At 35.0% G+C, this 14,363-nt stretch overlaps 1 protein-coding gene across 7 annotated transcripts in view; it reads left to right on the top strand.

Annotated features, from left to right (window-relative positions):
* Positions 1 to 14,363, top strand: part of PTPRQ (protein tyrosine phosphatase receptor type Q) — a 208,709-nt gene that overhangs the window by 43,995 nt on the left and 150,351 nt on the right. For all 7 annotated transcript variants that reach the window (XR_008666689.1, XM_055342067.1, XM_055342066.1 and 4 more), the window contains 3 exons: positions 620 to 802; positions 1,155 to 1,256; positions 5,232 to 5,352. Coding sequence is in view for 6 of the 7 variants with exons in the window: in XM_055342067.1 (XP_055198042.1) it covers positions 620 to 802; positions 1,155 to 1,256; positions 5,232 to 5,352 (406 nt within the window). In the remaining variant the exon portion in view is untranslated. The remainder of the gene's footprint in view (positions 1 to 619; positions 803 to 1,154; positions 1,257 to 5,231; positions 5,353 to 14,363) is intronic.

The following is a 14,363-nucleotide window of genomic DNA, read 5'->3' on the forward strand; positions in this document are numbered from 1 at the left end:
TCCGTTTCAATATTTACCAGAGTTAGAGTCCCACATGTAGTACTAGTATTTGAATATATGTGGAGAACCATTTTATGACCATTGCATTGAATACAATAAGAACATTCGTAGATACATAAAACTAGTATTTTATTTAATGATAATCTTGTATCTTTAGGAAACTAGTTTCCTTCCAGGTCATAATGTGCAACATTGTGTCTAGGAGAGGTTCCTTGCGTTGTCATACACCTTGTTTTATACCCAAACTAATTATTAGACTTTTAAATATTATCATTATTAATGAAAGGCAGAATTGATTTTTAGGCGTTTTTCAAACTTCTTTCTTGCATTTGTGTGTTTTACCATGATAGTCTAATTAATACCATCTTAAGCATTTAAATAAAAATATCATCCTATAAGCATTATTCCATAGAATCATAGTATGAATATTCTTTTGAGATGCAATTTCTTATATAGTTATAAGTGTATAGGCTTTGTGTCTCTTATTCCATTTAGGATGTTCTTATATATATATATATCCTAGTTACTTAGGTAAAGACTTAAGCAAAATGTGTTCTTTTTCAGAATATATTTTTAGGATGAAATTATTTTATGTGTTTATATTTTTATCTTTTCCCAGTGCCTGATAGTGCACCAGAAAATATTACTTACAAAAACATATCTTCTGGAGAGATTGAGCTATCATTCCTTCCCCCAAGTAGTCCTAATGGAATCATACAAAAATATACAATTTATCTCAGGAGAAGTAGTGAAAATGAGGAAAGAACTATAAATACAACCTCTTTGACCCAAAGCATTAAAGGTAAAAATAATATATGATGTTTGGCATTTATATTAATATTGACAGTATGGCCACAAAATATCAGCTTGCTGTTATATTATAAATGGTAAATATGATTAGTCTTTTACAGGGCATGACAATTCTTTAAGTTAAATAAGCTAGGCATTTATTACAGTCACATGAAAGAATACTCTAAGTCAGTCCTTTGTTACATTATTCTATATACTTTGTCTTTGTAATAGGACTTGCTGTTTGAAAATGCTTCATTTTCATTTAGTTTTACTTTTGGAATTTTAAAAGTCATTTCATAGTTTGCCTCTTGCATGTTATTAAAGGATATTTTATAAGTCTTATCTATTTAATTTCTTTTTAGGACTGAAGAAATATACCCAATACAAGATCGAGGTGTCTGCTAGTACACTCAGGGGTGAAGGAGTGCGGAGTAAGCCCCTAAATGTACTGACTGAAGAAGATGGTAATATAGTAGTGGATACTGATATATTTTGGATCCATCACATTTCAAAACAATATGTGTATAAAATGAAGATATAATGTAAAAAGTCTCATAGACTTGGGTATCAGTTGTGTACCATGCCGACATCATACAAAGATTTCACTGGCATGGAATAAAGAGAAACTAGCAAAGTCAGATTTGTGTTCAATAAAGTCAGGTATAAAATGTTCTTTTTTGATTCTGAAGTCTCCCGTGCTCTGTAAAAAATCAGTAATTCTTTTTCATGGGAATTCTTAAGGCTAAAATTTTGGTCTGAATGGTTTAAACATCACCTAATGTATGTTACGACTGTGTTTTTAAGCTTTAACGTTCATAAGAATAGACATTTACATCGGTTTTGAGGTAGACTCTGTAATGTTAACCTACAATCTTTTTTACCATATTAGGATTAGGTTGCTAATGAGTTCAGGCCTGTTTCCAGGTTTCTCTACATAATTCGCCATGATGCTATTCCTGAATGTTAATAGCCTTCATATTGAATATTTAAACGTATCTTTTCCTTACCTGAATAAAATCAACTTTACTACTGAGACCACTTTACACTGGTACTTCACCAAGTTCTAGGCATATATCATGCTAAGAAAACTACTTCTGAGGAATGTATTTGGGATTTGGATTTGCATTTTATGTTTTATACATGGTATATATTTGAGACTGTTATTTTTGTTTCTGCAAAAGGAAGTCCTATTGTAATGGGGGGAGGGTAGGTATGTATCCTAAGTGTATCTTCCCCCACCCTTCCAGTTTTCCCATCTTCAAGTTTGGTTGGATTCTGTCGATGTTCAGATTCTAGGCATTCATCAGGACAAAATGTGCATTATATACTTCTAGAAGAAGGAAGGCTTTTCTCTGCATCATTCTTATTTTATTCAAAATAGTCTTCAGAGCCTTCTCCTCTATTTCAGGTCCTTCCCTGTTTTTCCCTCCACCAGATTACTTCACCAAGGCATCCTAGTGGTCGGCTCTGGTTTGTCCCAGGTTCTAAGTACTCTCATGGATTGGTCTTCCTTAGTCATTGCCTCTACTTACTATACTTATTTCTCCACCAAAACTCATATGTCCAAATTTTCATTTTTTCATAGTGCAGTTGTTTGTGTTGAGAGAAAGTTAAAATTAGCCTAATAAATAAATCCTTCCCAATGAGACAATTGTTAAAAACTGTGGCAGGGGTGAAGATAGCTCTTTTTTCCATTTTATTTATTTATTTTTTTCTTTTTTCCATTTTATATAATGCCTAACAAAGATGTACTATATCATTTATGCAATGCCCTTCTAGATATAGTACCTAACTTATCTTTTTCCAATTTAATGAAATAGTCCTGATGGTGAGAAATTAAGGTCTTATATGAAGGAACCCAAACCAGTAGTAAACATATATTCTGCACAGATTTTTTTTTTTACCACTTAAATCAATAGTTTCAACTTACACCATGTACCTGAATTACCTGGACTGTTAAACTCACCATCTAAGTCCTTGGCCAAGTCATTGGTATAAGTGTTAATGAACAGGGTGAAAAACAAGACTCCTTTATTGAAAAATCAGAGCAAATTAAGGATGGATAAAGGACTGAGAAGCTTTGCTTTATTGGGTATCAGGTGCTCTTCACTCTCATGAAACTTGCGATTTAAGGGAAGAGATCTAAATTTGATTTGTGTATGGACAAATAATCTTAAAACTTTACTCACTGGTTTTTAAGTATTCCCCCAAATTACTCCTCAGGACAAAGGAGGGATTTTAGCTATTCTCAGGCATCAGAGAGAGTGTAGCTGGGGAAGTTACATCTAAGCTATGACCTAAAGGAAGGTGAGTGAAGAGAGAGGATAGGATGAGAGATAGGAAAGACCATGTGAGCCAAGGGAGGATGAGTCTGTGCATCCCCTTCGCACCTACTCTCATATGCTCTGTTATATGAATTGGATAGATTTCAAAAGATGTTATTGCATTTATGTATTCTAAATTTTCCTTCCTTTTTTTGAAGTAAATTTAATTTTTAAAAAATTTATTTTATGACTGGAAGTTTGTACCTCTTTTTAAGGATATTTATTTATTCATTTATTTATTTATTTATTCATTCATTCATGAGAGACACAGAGAGAGAGAGAGAGAGAGAGAGAGAGAGAGAGAGAGGCAGAGACACAGGCAGAGGGGAAGCAGGCTCCACGCAGGGAGCCGGATGCCGTACTCGATCTCAGGTCTCCAGGATCAGGCCCTGGGTGCCTTCAGGTGGCGCTAAACCGCTGAGCCACCCTGACTGCCCCTGTACCTCTTAATCCCTTTCACCAATTTCATTTTTTTTATTGTGTTTCAGAATGCAGATGCCAAAATGATTAAAGCTTAGTGTGCTATAGTACATATTTTGTTTAGTTGACATGTTAATTATATTAAGTTAGCAATAAAAAGCTTTACATAAAAAGTAAAATACCCAAGGATATACTAAAATTAAAAATAAAACAGAATTTCTGATATTTGACATGAAAGTCGTAAAACATATTATAGAATAGAAATGCTTAGTTACAACATACTATGTTCTACATCACTACTATTTTTTATTGAAATCCCTTTTTTCCAATAATAAACAAAAGTTAAGTTTGCAAAGATGTTAGAAAAAAATACCATAGGCTTTTGTTTTGACAAATGAAAGAGTTCTCAGAATAATTCAGATCTTGGGAAACAGACATTTCCAAGTGACATATGGATTCTTGTGATAATCAATATTTGATAGCATTTTTATTGTAGGGCCTGTGAGAATACCAAATGAAAATACGAATATAGCTGTCACCATTATTCCTTAGAATTCATCTCATAAAACTTTTCTCTACTCAATAATTCTTTTGTTGTTGGAAAGTTGTTACCAAAATGATGAAAACACACATATACACATATAGGCATAGGTACACACACAACTCTAGTCGAGATTATTCAGAAAATCAAAAGAAATTAAAATAATTCAGATGGCATTTTCCCAAATTATTGGAAAAAAGTGATATGCACATGTGCTCATCTATAAGTTAATGTTGTTCAAAGCAGATCTGGGCAAATTCTTAAAACTTCTACTAGCTACCTATGAATTCACTTTCCATATATAACTATATAACAGTGATAAAAAAAAGTTGTAGTAATTTATACTCTTCTATATGCAAAAAATTGTATATTAATCTTCTAAGACATTACTGTGGTGTTACACAGACCTGAGAAATGCCATCCTAAATGTTTTATCTAAATGTAAACCTAAACTTGGCTAAGTAGGTTGCTAGTAATCTTTTTTAGTGCTTATACGGTGCAGGATGGCTAAGGTATTTGAATCCTTATGCTGTTCTAGCAGAATTAGAAGTAGACCCTAACCTGTCCATACTCTTGTTTATGTGCTACATTGGTTTTCTTTGTCACCATTCAATTTTGAAGACTCCCAGAACAGATTTTGATACTACTTTACAGTTAAATGACAACCGAAATTGAGGAATGTAGTTTTTATTTGTGAGGTCAGTCATTTTAACTTCTCTCCCAGTGTTATGCTTATCACTTTACCACTTCTTGAATGTGTGATTTTCTTCTACTTCTTTTTATTGTTTGAGGAGCACTTTCACAACATATTATATTTATTCACCCCAGTCGTCTTATTTTTACTAGAGGATGATAATTTACTGAGATGTACTTGAACAGTAGGTGAATCACTGTGACATACCCCTTGTTCTTTTTTCTCATGAAATATATTTTTCCATTGAATCACAGAAACAGATGTTCTAACACCACCATGCAAAATCTCTTTTTATCATCTCATTTTGAAAATAAACAATTAGTCTCCCATGCTCACGAAGAAAGGCAGTGAACTTGATTCATTTACCAGCATGTTTATAATGAAAACTTAGTGCGTCTCCATTTTAGCCTTCTCTTATATATGTTTGATAAAATGTACTATCCTTACCCTAACTTTTCAGCTCCTGATTCTCCCCCCCAAGACTTCTCTGTAAAACAGTTGTCTGGTGTCACGGTGAAGTTGTCATGGCAACCACCCCTGGAGCCAAATGGAATTATCCTCTATTACACAGTTTATGTCTGGTAAGAATTTTTTTCTTTTTTGGAAATAGTTCTGAGAACAAGTATTAATCTGTAACATAATAGGAATGTAGTTTTTTTTATTTCAGAATGTGATGCTACATTAAGAACCTGATTGTTAATGGGCTAGTTAATATTTTTTTTTTAAGAAACAAGTCTTTCCCATAGTATGCAGAGGTCCAAGCATTGTTAAATAACATAATTTTTGTACCTAAAAAAGTATATATCATGCATAATTATACTAAATTTCTGCTCTTAAAAGCCACTGACTGATCAACTTATGTGACTACAAGCATATAATTTAAACTCAGAGTTTTACACAAATATTCTGTATTGTCACTGTCTTGTTAAGTTTGAGCAGAACAATTTTAACTAAAATTTAACTGAAGAATATTTCTTCAGAAATATGTTATTTAAGGTCAAATTTCTAATGAAATTTAAGCAGTGTATCTATTTTTTTCTGATTACCTTTACCCTGATTGCCTATTTATGTCAGTTGTGAAAAAGATTAAATCCTATAGCACATCTCATGTCAATTAACGACATAGCTCTACTGCTTCATGAAAACTCAATACATAAAAACCATCACTTTGATCTAACGTACGTCCTCTTGAAAAGATTCACCAGTTATATATCTCATAGTAAATTTTAAATATTTAAACTCAGAAAATACAATTTATGTAATACTTTATATAACATAGGCATTTCTTAACCTTTATATTCCTGACTTGAAGGTCCAACATTGAGAGGCTACGATGTTTTAAAGAAGTCTACTCTTAACTCTCCTAAACTAAGACTTTTCTTTCCTTAATCTCTCTTTAAACCCTTTGCATACCATTCTCTAGGACTACATTTTCCATTTGTTGGCATTGCCTGATATCTAGTCATTTTGTCTAGTCATAGAGAAATTGAGAGTGACATGAGAAATACCAGTAGGAAGAGAAGCAATGAGAAGGTAACTGTTCTCCTCTGTGGCCTGGTTTATCCATTTTTCATGACTTCATTCAACAAAATTGATAAAGTGCCTATATACCAGTGAGCAAGAAGCCCATATGACTCCTGCCCTCAAGGAACTTAAATTCCAAAGTGATAAATGGACTATATGTCTCATAAACAAATGAAGGAAAGTCAGGGAAAAGATGGCTACTTTTGATGGGATGCTTGAGGAAATCCTTTTTGAAAAAGTGGTTTTGAGTTACAATCTGGATGACAAGAAGGAGCTTTTTGTCATGTGAAGATCTGCCAGGTGGGATTTTCCAGGAAGAAAGAACATCAGCTGTATGGGCTCTGTGAAGAAACATAATTTGTCATTTTGAAGACCAGAGAGGTCAGTGTTGTTGGGGGTTAGAGAGACAGAGTAATACTGAGGAGAAGGAGGCAGACAAAGGTCAGAAGCCAAGCCACAATAAGGATTTGATTTTTCTTTTTAACTGTAATAAGACTTATTAGAGAATTTTAAGTATGTTGGATACTCTATGGAGAAAGAATTGTACATGGCAAACTGTTAGCAGGGATACTAGCTCGGAGACTATTTTGGTAGTCTGGGGAATAGATGTTATTGACAATGGAATAGATAAATGGGTAGATTTATTTCTACATTTGGAAAGGAGAGTTGACGACATAGCTCTACTGCTTCATGAAAACTCAATACATAAAAACCCTCACTTTGATGTATTGACTGTGGGGTAAAAAAAAGAGAAGAGAGAGAGAGAGAGAGAGAGAGAGAGATATGACTCGATGATGACTTTGCAATGTTTGACATTATTTTACTGAGTTAGAAAAAAAAGAAAGTCAAACAAGTTAATAAAAGTGAAAATCAAGATTTTACCCGCTGGGGCTTCTGGCCCACACTGTGGGACAGTCTGGTCTGTCTGTATAGTGATCCTGCTGTCAGTTCCACTCCATAGTGGTGCTTTCTCTCTCCTGTTTTGAGGTGTGTCTCTTTTCTGTCTCACCTCATAGAATGGATTCTAAGTGCAAGGGAAGCCCCCTGAAAGTGGGGTCAGAGAATCTCAGGTCTGTGATACATCTCATCTGGCTCTTAGGGAATCCCGCTGCTGCCCACCTGCAGTCATAGCTTCTAGTTTTAAGATGCTGATCTTCTGTTTTATCCTTGATCCAACCTCAGGCTTCTTCTAGTGCCCTGGCTCCCTTGGCTTGTCTGTCTCAACCTTCAGATAGCTAGATGCTCTCACCATTCTGCAGTGGGAAGATGCAAAAGGTGACTTCCACATCCTTCCCTAGCTCCAGATGATCTGCTAGAGGGGCTTTTATATCTTGCTGAACATGGTGGCGTACTGAATACAGATGTTTTTTAAGAGGCTTGTCATTTTTCTCTTCATCCTGAAAAGGAGCAAGCCCCTCTTCCTGTCATTCAGAGAGTTATTCATAGAGACATTGGACCAGAGAAGTTGCTCCCAGGATCAGCTGGAGAGTTTAAGATTGCAAAATTAGGGTGGTCAGTACATGCTGTATCCTCCAAGAGAACTACCTCCCTCCTTTGTAGAGGGAGCCAGGGACCTCCTGTTAAGTCTATTTAAGTATATTCCCAGTTGTAGGCTGACTCTAAAAGAAACACTTGAAACTCCTCCTGGATCACAGCAAATTCATCAAAACTAGCAAATAACCAAAGAAGCAAAGCATTAGGTAGCAAACAATCTTAAGACTCTTCTAGGGAAATAAATCCTTGATCCAGGGCTGCTGTATAATCTGTCAAAAACAGGCTATGACATGTATTTTACTGTGGACTGCCTGCCTGAATCTAGAATGCTACTGAAAGTTATATGTATACACACACATACACACTAAGCAGGCAGGATCTCAGCCTCTCCATTCAGAAAGTTCCACTTCAATAAATAAGACACTCTGAAGTCAAAGAAGCCATAAGAATCATGCTAACTTCACTGATTTCATAATCCAGAGGCAAGGTTCAAGTGCAGCTGCCCCACGGCCTGTTTTGAGTAAGGTGTCCTTGTGAAAAATGAACTTGGAGTCCAGTTGTGGGAATGTGCCTCTTTATCCTGACTTGTTCGGTTAAAGAGCCGTTCAATGACCTTCCAAGTGCCTGAGTATGTGTGTAACAGTACTACTGGGCAGCCAAGCCCAATACAGCTATTGGAATGAATATGTTAATCTTTCTTTTTAGGTGTTAAAATAAGGATTTTTTTAAAAGGATACATAAATTTATTAAAACTTTAAATATATTTCACAATTTACTGAAATTAGAGAAATGGCTTTTAATATATTAAGTCTAGCAACTTAGACATCCCAGGAATTAGATTTCAAAGGTCAGAGAAAGAACTCCTTATTAAAGGTTTTAACATTACATTTTTTTGTTGTTAACCTGGGACTTGGAACACTTTTGGAAACATGGGATTAAATTCTGGCACTGCCATTCAATTATCTGTGTGGTTCTCTTAAAATACTGTATAAATGGTGGTATCATTATTAGCAGCATTCCTGTTTCAAGGATTCACATTTCCCTCATACTTCTCAGGTTTCATTATTTTTGTTGTTCCAATTATTACCAAACTGTTTTTAAAAACAGCATCTTTGGATGTTTGCTATTTTCAGTTTGTCTGTAAAATGCAAACTGCCGATTTTATTCATTATACCGGATGACTTCTCTGTTTGTCATGAATATTTCTCTACAAAATGAGGGTTAACGTGCAGACATTTTTGACCAGCGATGGCTAAAATTAGCCATCACATTTGTGATGAGTCACATTTGATTTTTAGATGGCATGCTCGTTTTTTAGTTTAAAAAATTTCTTTAATTTAAATTCAATTTGCCAGCATATATTATAACACCCAGTGCTCATCTCATCATGTGCTCTCCTTAATGCCCATCCCCCAGTTACCCTAACCTCCTATCCACCTCCCCTTCTGCAACCCTTTGTTTGTTTCCCAAAGTTAAGAGTCTCTTATGGTTTGTCTTCCTCTCTAATTTTTCACCACTCAGCTTCCCCCTTTTCCCTTATAATCCCTTTTACTCTTTCTTATATTCCGCATATGAATGAAACCATATGATAATTGTTATTTCTCTGATTGACTTATTTCACTCAGTGTAATACCCTCCAGTTCTATGCACGTCAATATAAGTGGTAGGTATTCATCCTTTCTGATGGCTGAGTACTATTTCATTGTGTATATAGACCACATCTTCTTTATCCATTCATCTGTCGAAGGACATCATGGCTCCTTCCACAGTTTAACTATTGTGGACATCGCTGCTATGAACATTGGGGTGCAATGTCCTATCATTTCACGATCATTTCACTACAGCTGTATCTTTGGGGTAAATACCCAGTAGTCAAATTACTGGGTTGTAGGGTAGCTCTATTTTTAACTTTTTAAGGAACCTCCCCACTGTTTTCCTGAGTGGCTGCACCAGTTTGCATCCCCACCAACAGTGCAAGAGGGTTCCCCTTTCTCCACATCCTCACCAAAATTTGTTGTTTCCTGTCTTGTTAATTTTAGCCATATTTACCAGTGTAAAGTGGTATCTCATTGTGGTTTTGATTTGTATTTCCCTGTTGACAAGTGATGGGGAGCATTTTTTTTTCATGTGCTTGTAGGTCTTCTCCGTTCATGCCTTCTGCTCATTTCTTGACTTGATTCTTTGTTTTTTTCGGGTGTTAGGTTTGATAAGTTCCTTATAGATCTTGGGTACTAACCCTTTATCTGATATGTCATTTGCAAATATCTTCTCCCATTCTGTAGGTTGCCTTTTAGTTTTGTTGACTGTTTCCTTTGCTGTGCGGAAGCTTTTTATCTCCATGAAATACTAATAGTTCATTACTGGTTTTGTTTCCCTTGACTTTATGGACATGTCTTGCAAGAACTTGCTGTGGCCAAGGTCAAAAAGTTTGCTGCCTGTGCTCTCCTCTAGGATTTTGATGGATTCCTATCTCACATTTAGATCTTTCAACCATTTTGAGTTTATCTTATGTAAACTTAACTGCATTTTATTTTTTAATTTTTTTAACTTACTGCATTTTAAAATGTTTCCTTTTAAAGTTTGTTTTGTGAGATAGTTTTTATCATTTATCAAGATGGTAAATTAGCATTTTTTCCTCAGTTATATTGATAAATTATGTTTATTTGTGTCTAAACAATAAACAATCTTTGCTTTACAAGAGCAACCTCCATTAAATAAATGAATCCCTGTTAGAACAGTTAGTTTCTTCTTTTAATATACTTTGGATTGAGGAGTAGTATTGTAGTAAACTGATACAAAGCTCATTTATTTACCTTATATATGTCTCCCTTGACTTACAGTAGGGTTACATCCTGATAAACCCATCATAAGTAGAAAATATCAATTAAATAAAAAGTGCACTTACTACCCCTAACCTGCAGAATATCACAGCTTAGCCTAGCCTACCTTAAATGTGTGTAGAACACCTATATTAGCCTATAATTGGGCAAAATCATCTAACACAGAACTACTTGACAATAAAGCATTGAATATATCTTGTAATTTATTGAATACTTTGCTGAAACAGAATTGTCATCTGGGTACAGAATGGTTGTAAGTGTATTGGTTGTTGATCCTCATGATTGTGTAGCTGACTGGGAGCTGTGGCTTGCTGCCTCTCCCAGCATCATGAGAAAGGATTGTACTGCATATGGCTAGCCTGGAAAAAGTCAAAATTTAAAATTCCAAGTACATTTTCTACTGACTGTGTATTGCGTTCACACCATCATGAAGTGGAAAAATCCTAAGTTGAACCATTGTAAATTTGGAACCACCTGTTGAATTCAACTTGGATTTGTTTAGCAATTTTGCTTCTATATTTTTAGTAAAATTTAACAGTTGTTTCTTTTTTGTTTTGTTTTGTTTTTAAAACTTCTAAGTGAATACCGTATAAGGGATAGCTAAAAGACTGGAGTGAAAGTAATGCTGAAAATTCTACCTTATATACAAATCTTGGCTTTTAAATGTTTCTATTTTCTTAGTAGTAATTTTGAGAAGTAATTCTGAATCAGTGTGACAAATGTTTATTAAACTCTGTGGGGAGATAAAGAATATATATAGAATTTAAAAATGATTGTAGACTAGAGATGAAATATATGTGTGAAATAATTCTAAAAATATTTGCTAAATAATACATTAGGAAGTCAGCTCTTTAAAAAATGTCATTGGTCAAATAATATAAAATTATATTAAATATAAATATAAAAGTTTACCTTTGGAAATGGCCTTCTATATGCTAAAAGTATGTTAAATTCTGTTGCTTCCAGTTTTTGAAAATATTTAAATACTACCTGTTTGAGTATACAATATAGATCAATAATCAGAAAGGGAAGATTGTAAAGTTAGATTGATATGCCAGGAGAACATTTTAGTGGACACAGTGTAGTAGTCTCTCCTTATCTGTGGTTTTGCTTGCTTTGTTGTTTCCTGTCACTTAACCACTTAACCACATCCAGTATCACTTAACCACAGTCAACTGCAGCCCAGAAGTAGATGATCCTCCTGACAAATCATCGAAAGGTCAATAAAAACCTAATGTTACATCTCAATGCCTACATCATTCACCTCGCTTCATCTTATCATGTAGGCATTTTATCATCTTACATCATCACAAGAGGGAGGGTGAGTACAGTACAATAAGATATTTTAAGAGAGAGAGGCCACATTCACAATTTTATTACAGTATATTGTTATAATTGTTCCATTTTATTATTAGTTTTTGTCGTTAACTCTCTTACTGTGCCTAACTTATAGATTAAACTTCATCATAGGTATGTATATATAGAAAGAAACATAATATGCATAGGGTTCAGAACCATCTGTGGTTTTTGGCAGAAATCCACTGGAGGTCTTGGGATGTATCCTCTACGGATTGGAGGAACAATTGTGTATGTTTGGAGGCAAGCACGAATGAACTGTGCCAGGAAGTTGATACGTAGCATTGTAGAAATGGAATATTAGGGTCAGATTGGGCTGGTAAGAGAAGCAAGCACAGATAGAGGGAGTGGTTCAATACAAGGATGCCCTTGAATTAACTTGAGTTTTCTAATGGGTTATTAAAATCTCCATCTCAGTTCTGTCTTGCTAGTCATTTCTCTGAGTGACCTGGATGAAGGTGGGTGCCAAGTCACAAACAGGCTACTTGTGGGCCTCCTGTGCTTTGCTGGACCTGTGAGCTGTTGACAAATTTTAAATAGAATCCTGCAGCATTTAACAATGAATAGATCTCTAGTAAAAATTCAGGTTCCCTTGTTTCTTACAGAAATTGTGAAGTTTCTCATATTCCCCATGATAAAAATCAGCTGGAGTTGAATAGAAGCTGCCTTTAGATGGAGCATTTGCTTGGCAATTTACCACAGTTCCCACCACACCCTGTTTCAAATCCAGTCTTCTTAGTCATGTATTTTGCTTGTGTGGATCTTTACACCCTCAATTTATGGGTCTCTTAATCACATTTGTGATATGTACACAGCTGGGAGAGATTGTGATTTCCTTGCATTGCAGACTGGGGGAACAAATCATCTTCAAGAACTAGGCAACAGTGCTCAAGAAGGATACTATAGTAGAATTTTGGGACAAATGTGTTCAGTGTTTTACCTATACTTTCTTATTTATTTTTCATAAAAATACCATAAAGAGAATATTGTTCCCATTCTGTAGGTGTGGAAAATGAGTTCTGAGGTTAAGGAGTTACTTAAGTTCACAGAACTTGAAGAAGACAGTAAGAATTCATACTAGATCTGTCGTAGTCCTAAATCATGTTTTTCTCAAATCACTCTGAATAAGTAATATAACTGGCATTTGTTATAAATACTCAGCAGTATACTTACAGGATTAGGGAAGTCTTTGATAAAAATATTTGTGATAAACACTTATGGAGTTATAATAAATTGAGCTTATTGCATCAACTCAAATGGGCTATTTCTACAAAAAAATCACTGGCTTGTTTTTGGTCTGCATTAATTGATGGACTATATTCACTGTGAGAGAATAAGTATACTGTTTCATGTGTACACCATTTGGATTACTGGTCTCTGCCTATAGTATATAGAAAAAGTAGAGCTTGTTCAGGAACAAGTGATACAGATGGTGAAAATACTCAGGATCAAGGCATGTGAGAAACTGCTGGGAGAATGGGAAGAGGTTTCAGTTAAGGCTTTTATTTTCAAGCGCCTGGACCCAACCTAAATTGGCTTAAGCAAAAATGGGAATTTATTGGCACATAGCTGAAAAGTCTGTGATATACGAACCCTGGAGGAGCACAAATAATTTCATTAGACGTGGTTAACAGTAAGAAGCTTATGTGGATAATAGCAAAATAGCCCTATATCTTCACTATAATAATACAGGAGGAAAGCAGGAGATGATGAAGCTAGAGAGGTAGGCAGCCCAGATACATGAATTTTTGAGGCTTGAATAAAGGTATACATATATTTCTATCTGTCCATCTATCCAGAGAATCTGAATCTCAATATTGTATGGGATTTTAAATTTTAACTTTAACCATGTACCCAAAGATCACACTGCATGAGAAAATACCCCAAGGATTTTCCATTCCTCTTGTAATAAAATCCAAGCTTTTTATTCTGGCCTGAGGAGTTGCATCCACTCTCAGGGAATGAAATATTTCTCCTTCAACTCAAGCACAATCCCTCCTCCTGTCTTCTTGTCCTTAATTCCTTGTGTCTGCTCCAAGAGCATGTCAATAAATGGCTCCTCAGCTTCAAACTCATTCTCTTTAATGGCCTTTTCCTTTAATCTTATAAATGTGTCTTTTCTGCTGAACGGAAACAAGACAAAACCAAGCCAAATCAACCAGCCAACCAAATGATGACAATAAGAATGACAGCAACAATAAATAAATACCCTACTTTCACTCAGACTTTCTCTGAAACTGTAGAAAAGATTTAGGATCATAGAATATGCAGCTATTTATGTCTTGCTAGTTTGGGATTATTTAATACATGACTGCTGGTGTATTCGTATTCCTCAGCTATGCAAAGTAAGTGTTCTAGAGTAAGGTGCAACATAGAAG

This window comes from Nyctereutes procyonoides, unplaced genomic scaffold (genome assembly GCF_905146905.1).
Source record: "Nyctereutes procyonoides isolate TBG_1078 unplaced genomic scaffold, NYPRO_anot_genome, whole genome shotgun sequence".
NCBI lineage: Eukaryota > Metazoa > Chordata > Mammalia > Carnivora > Canidae > Nyctereutes > Nyctereutes procyonoides.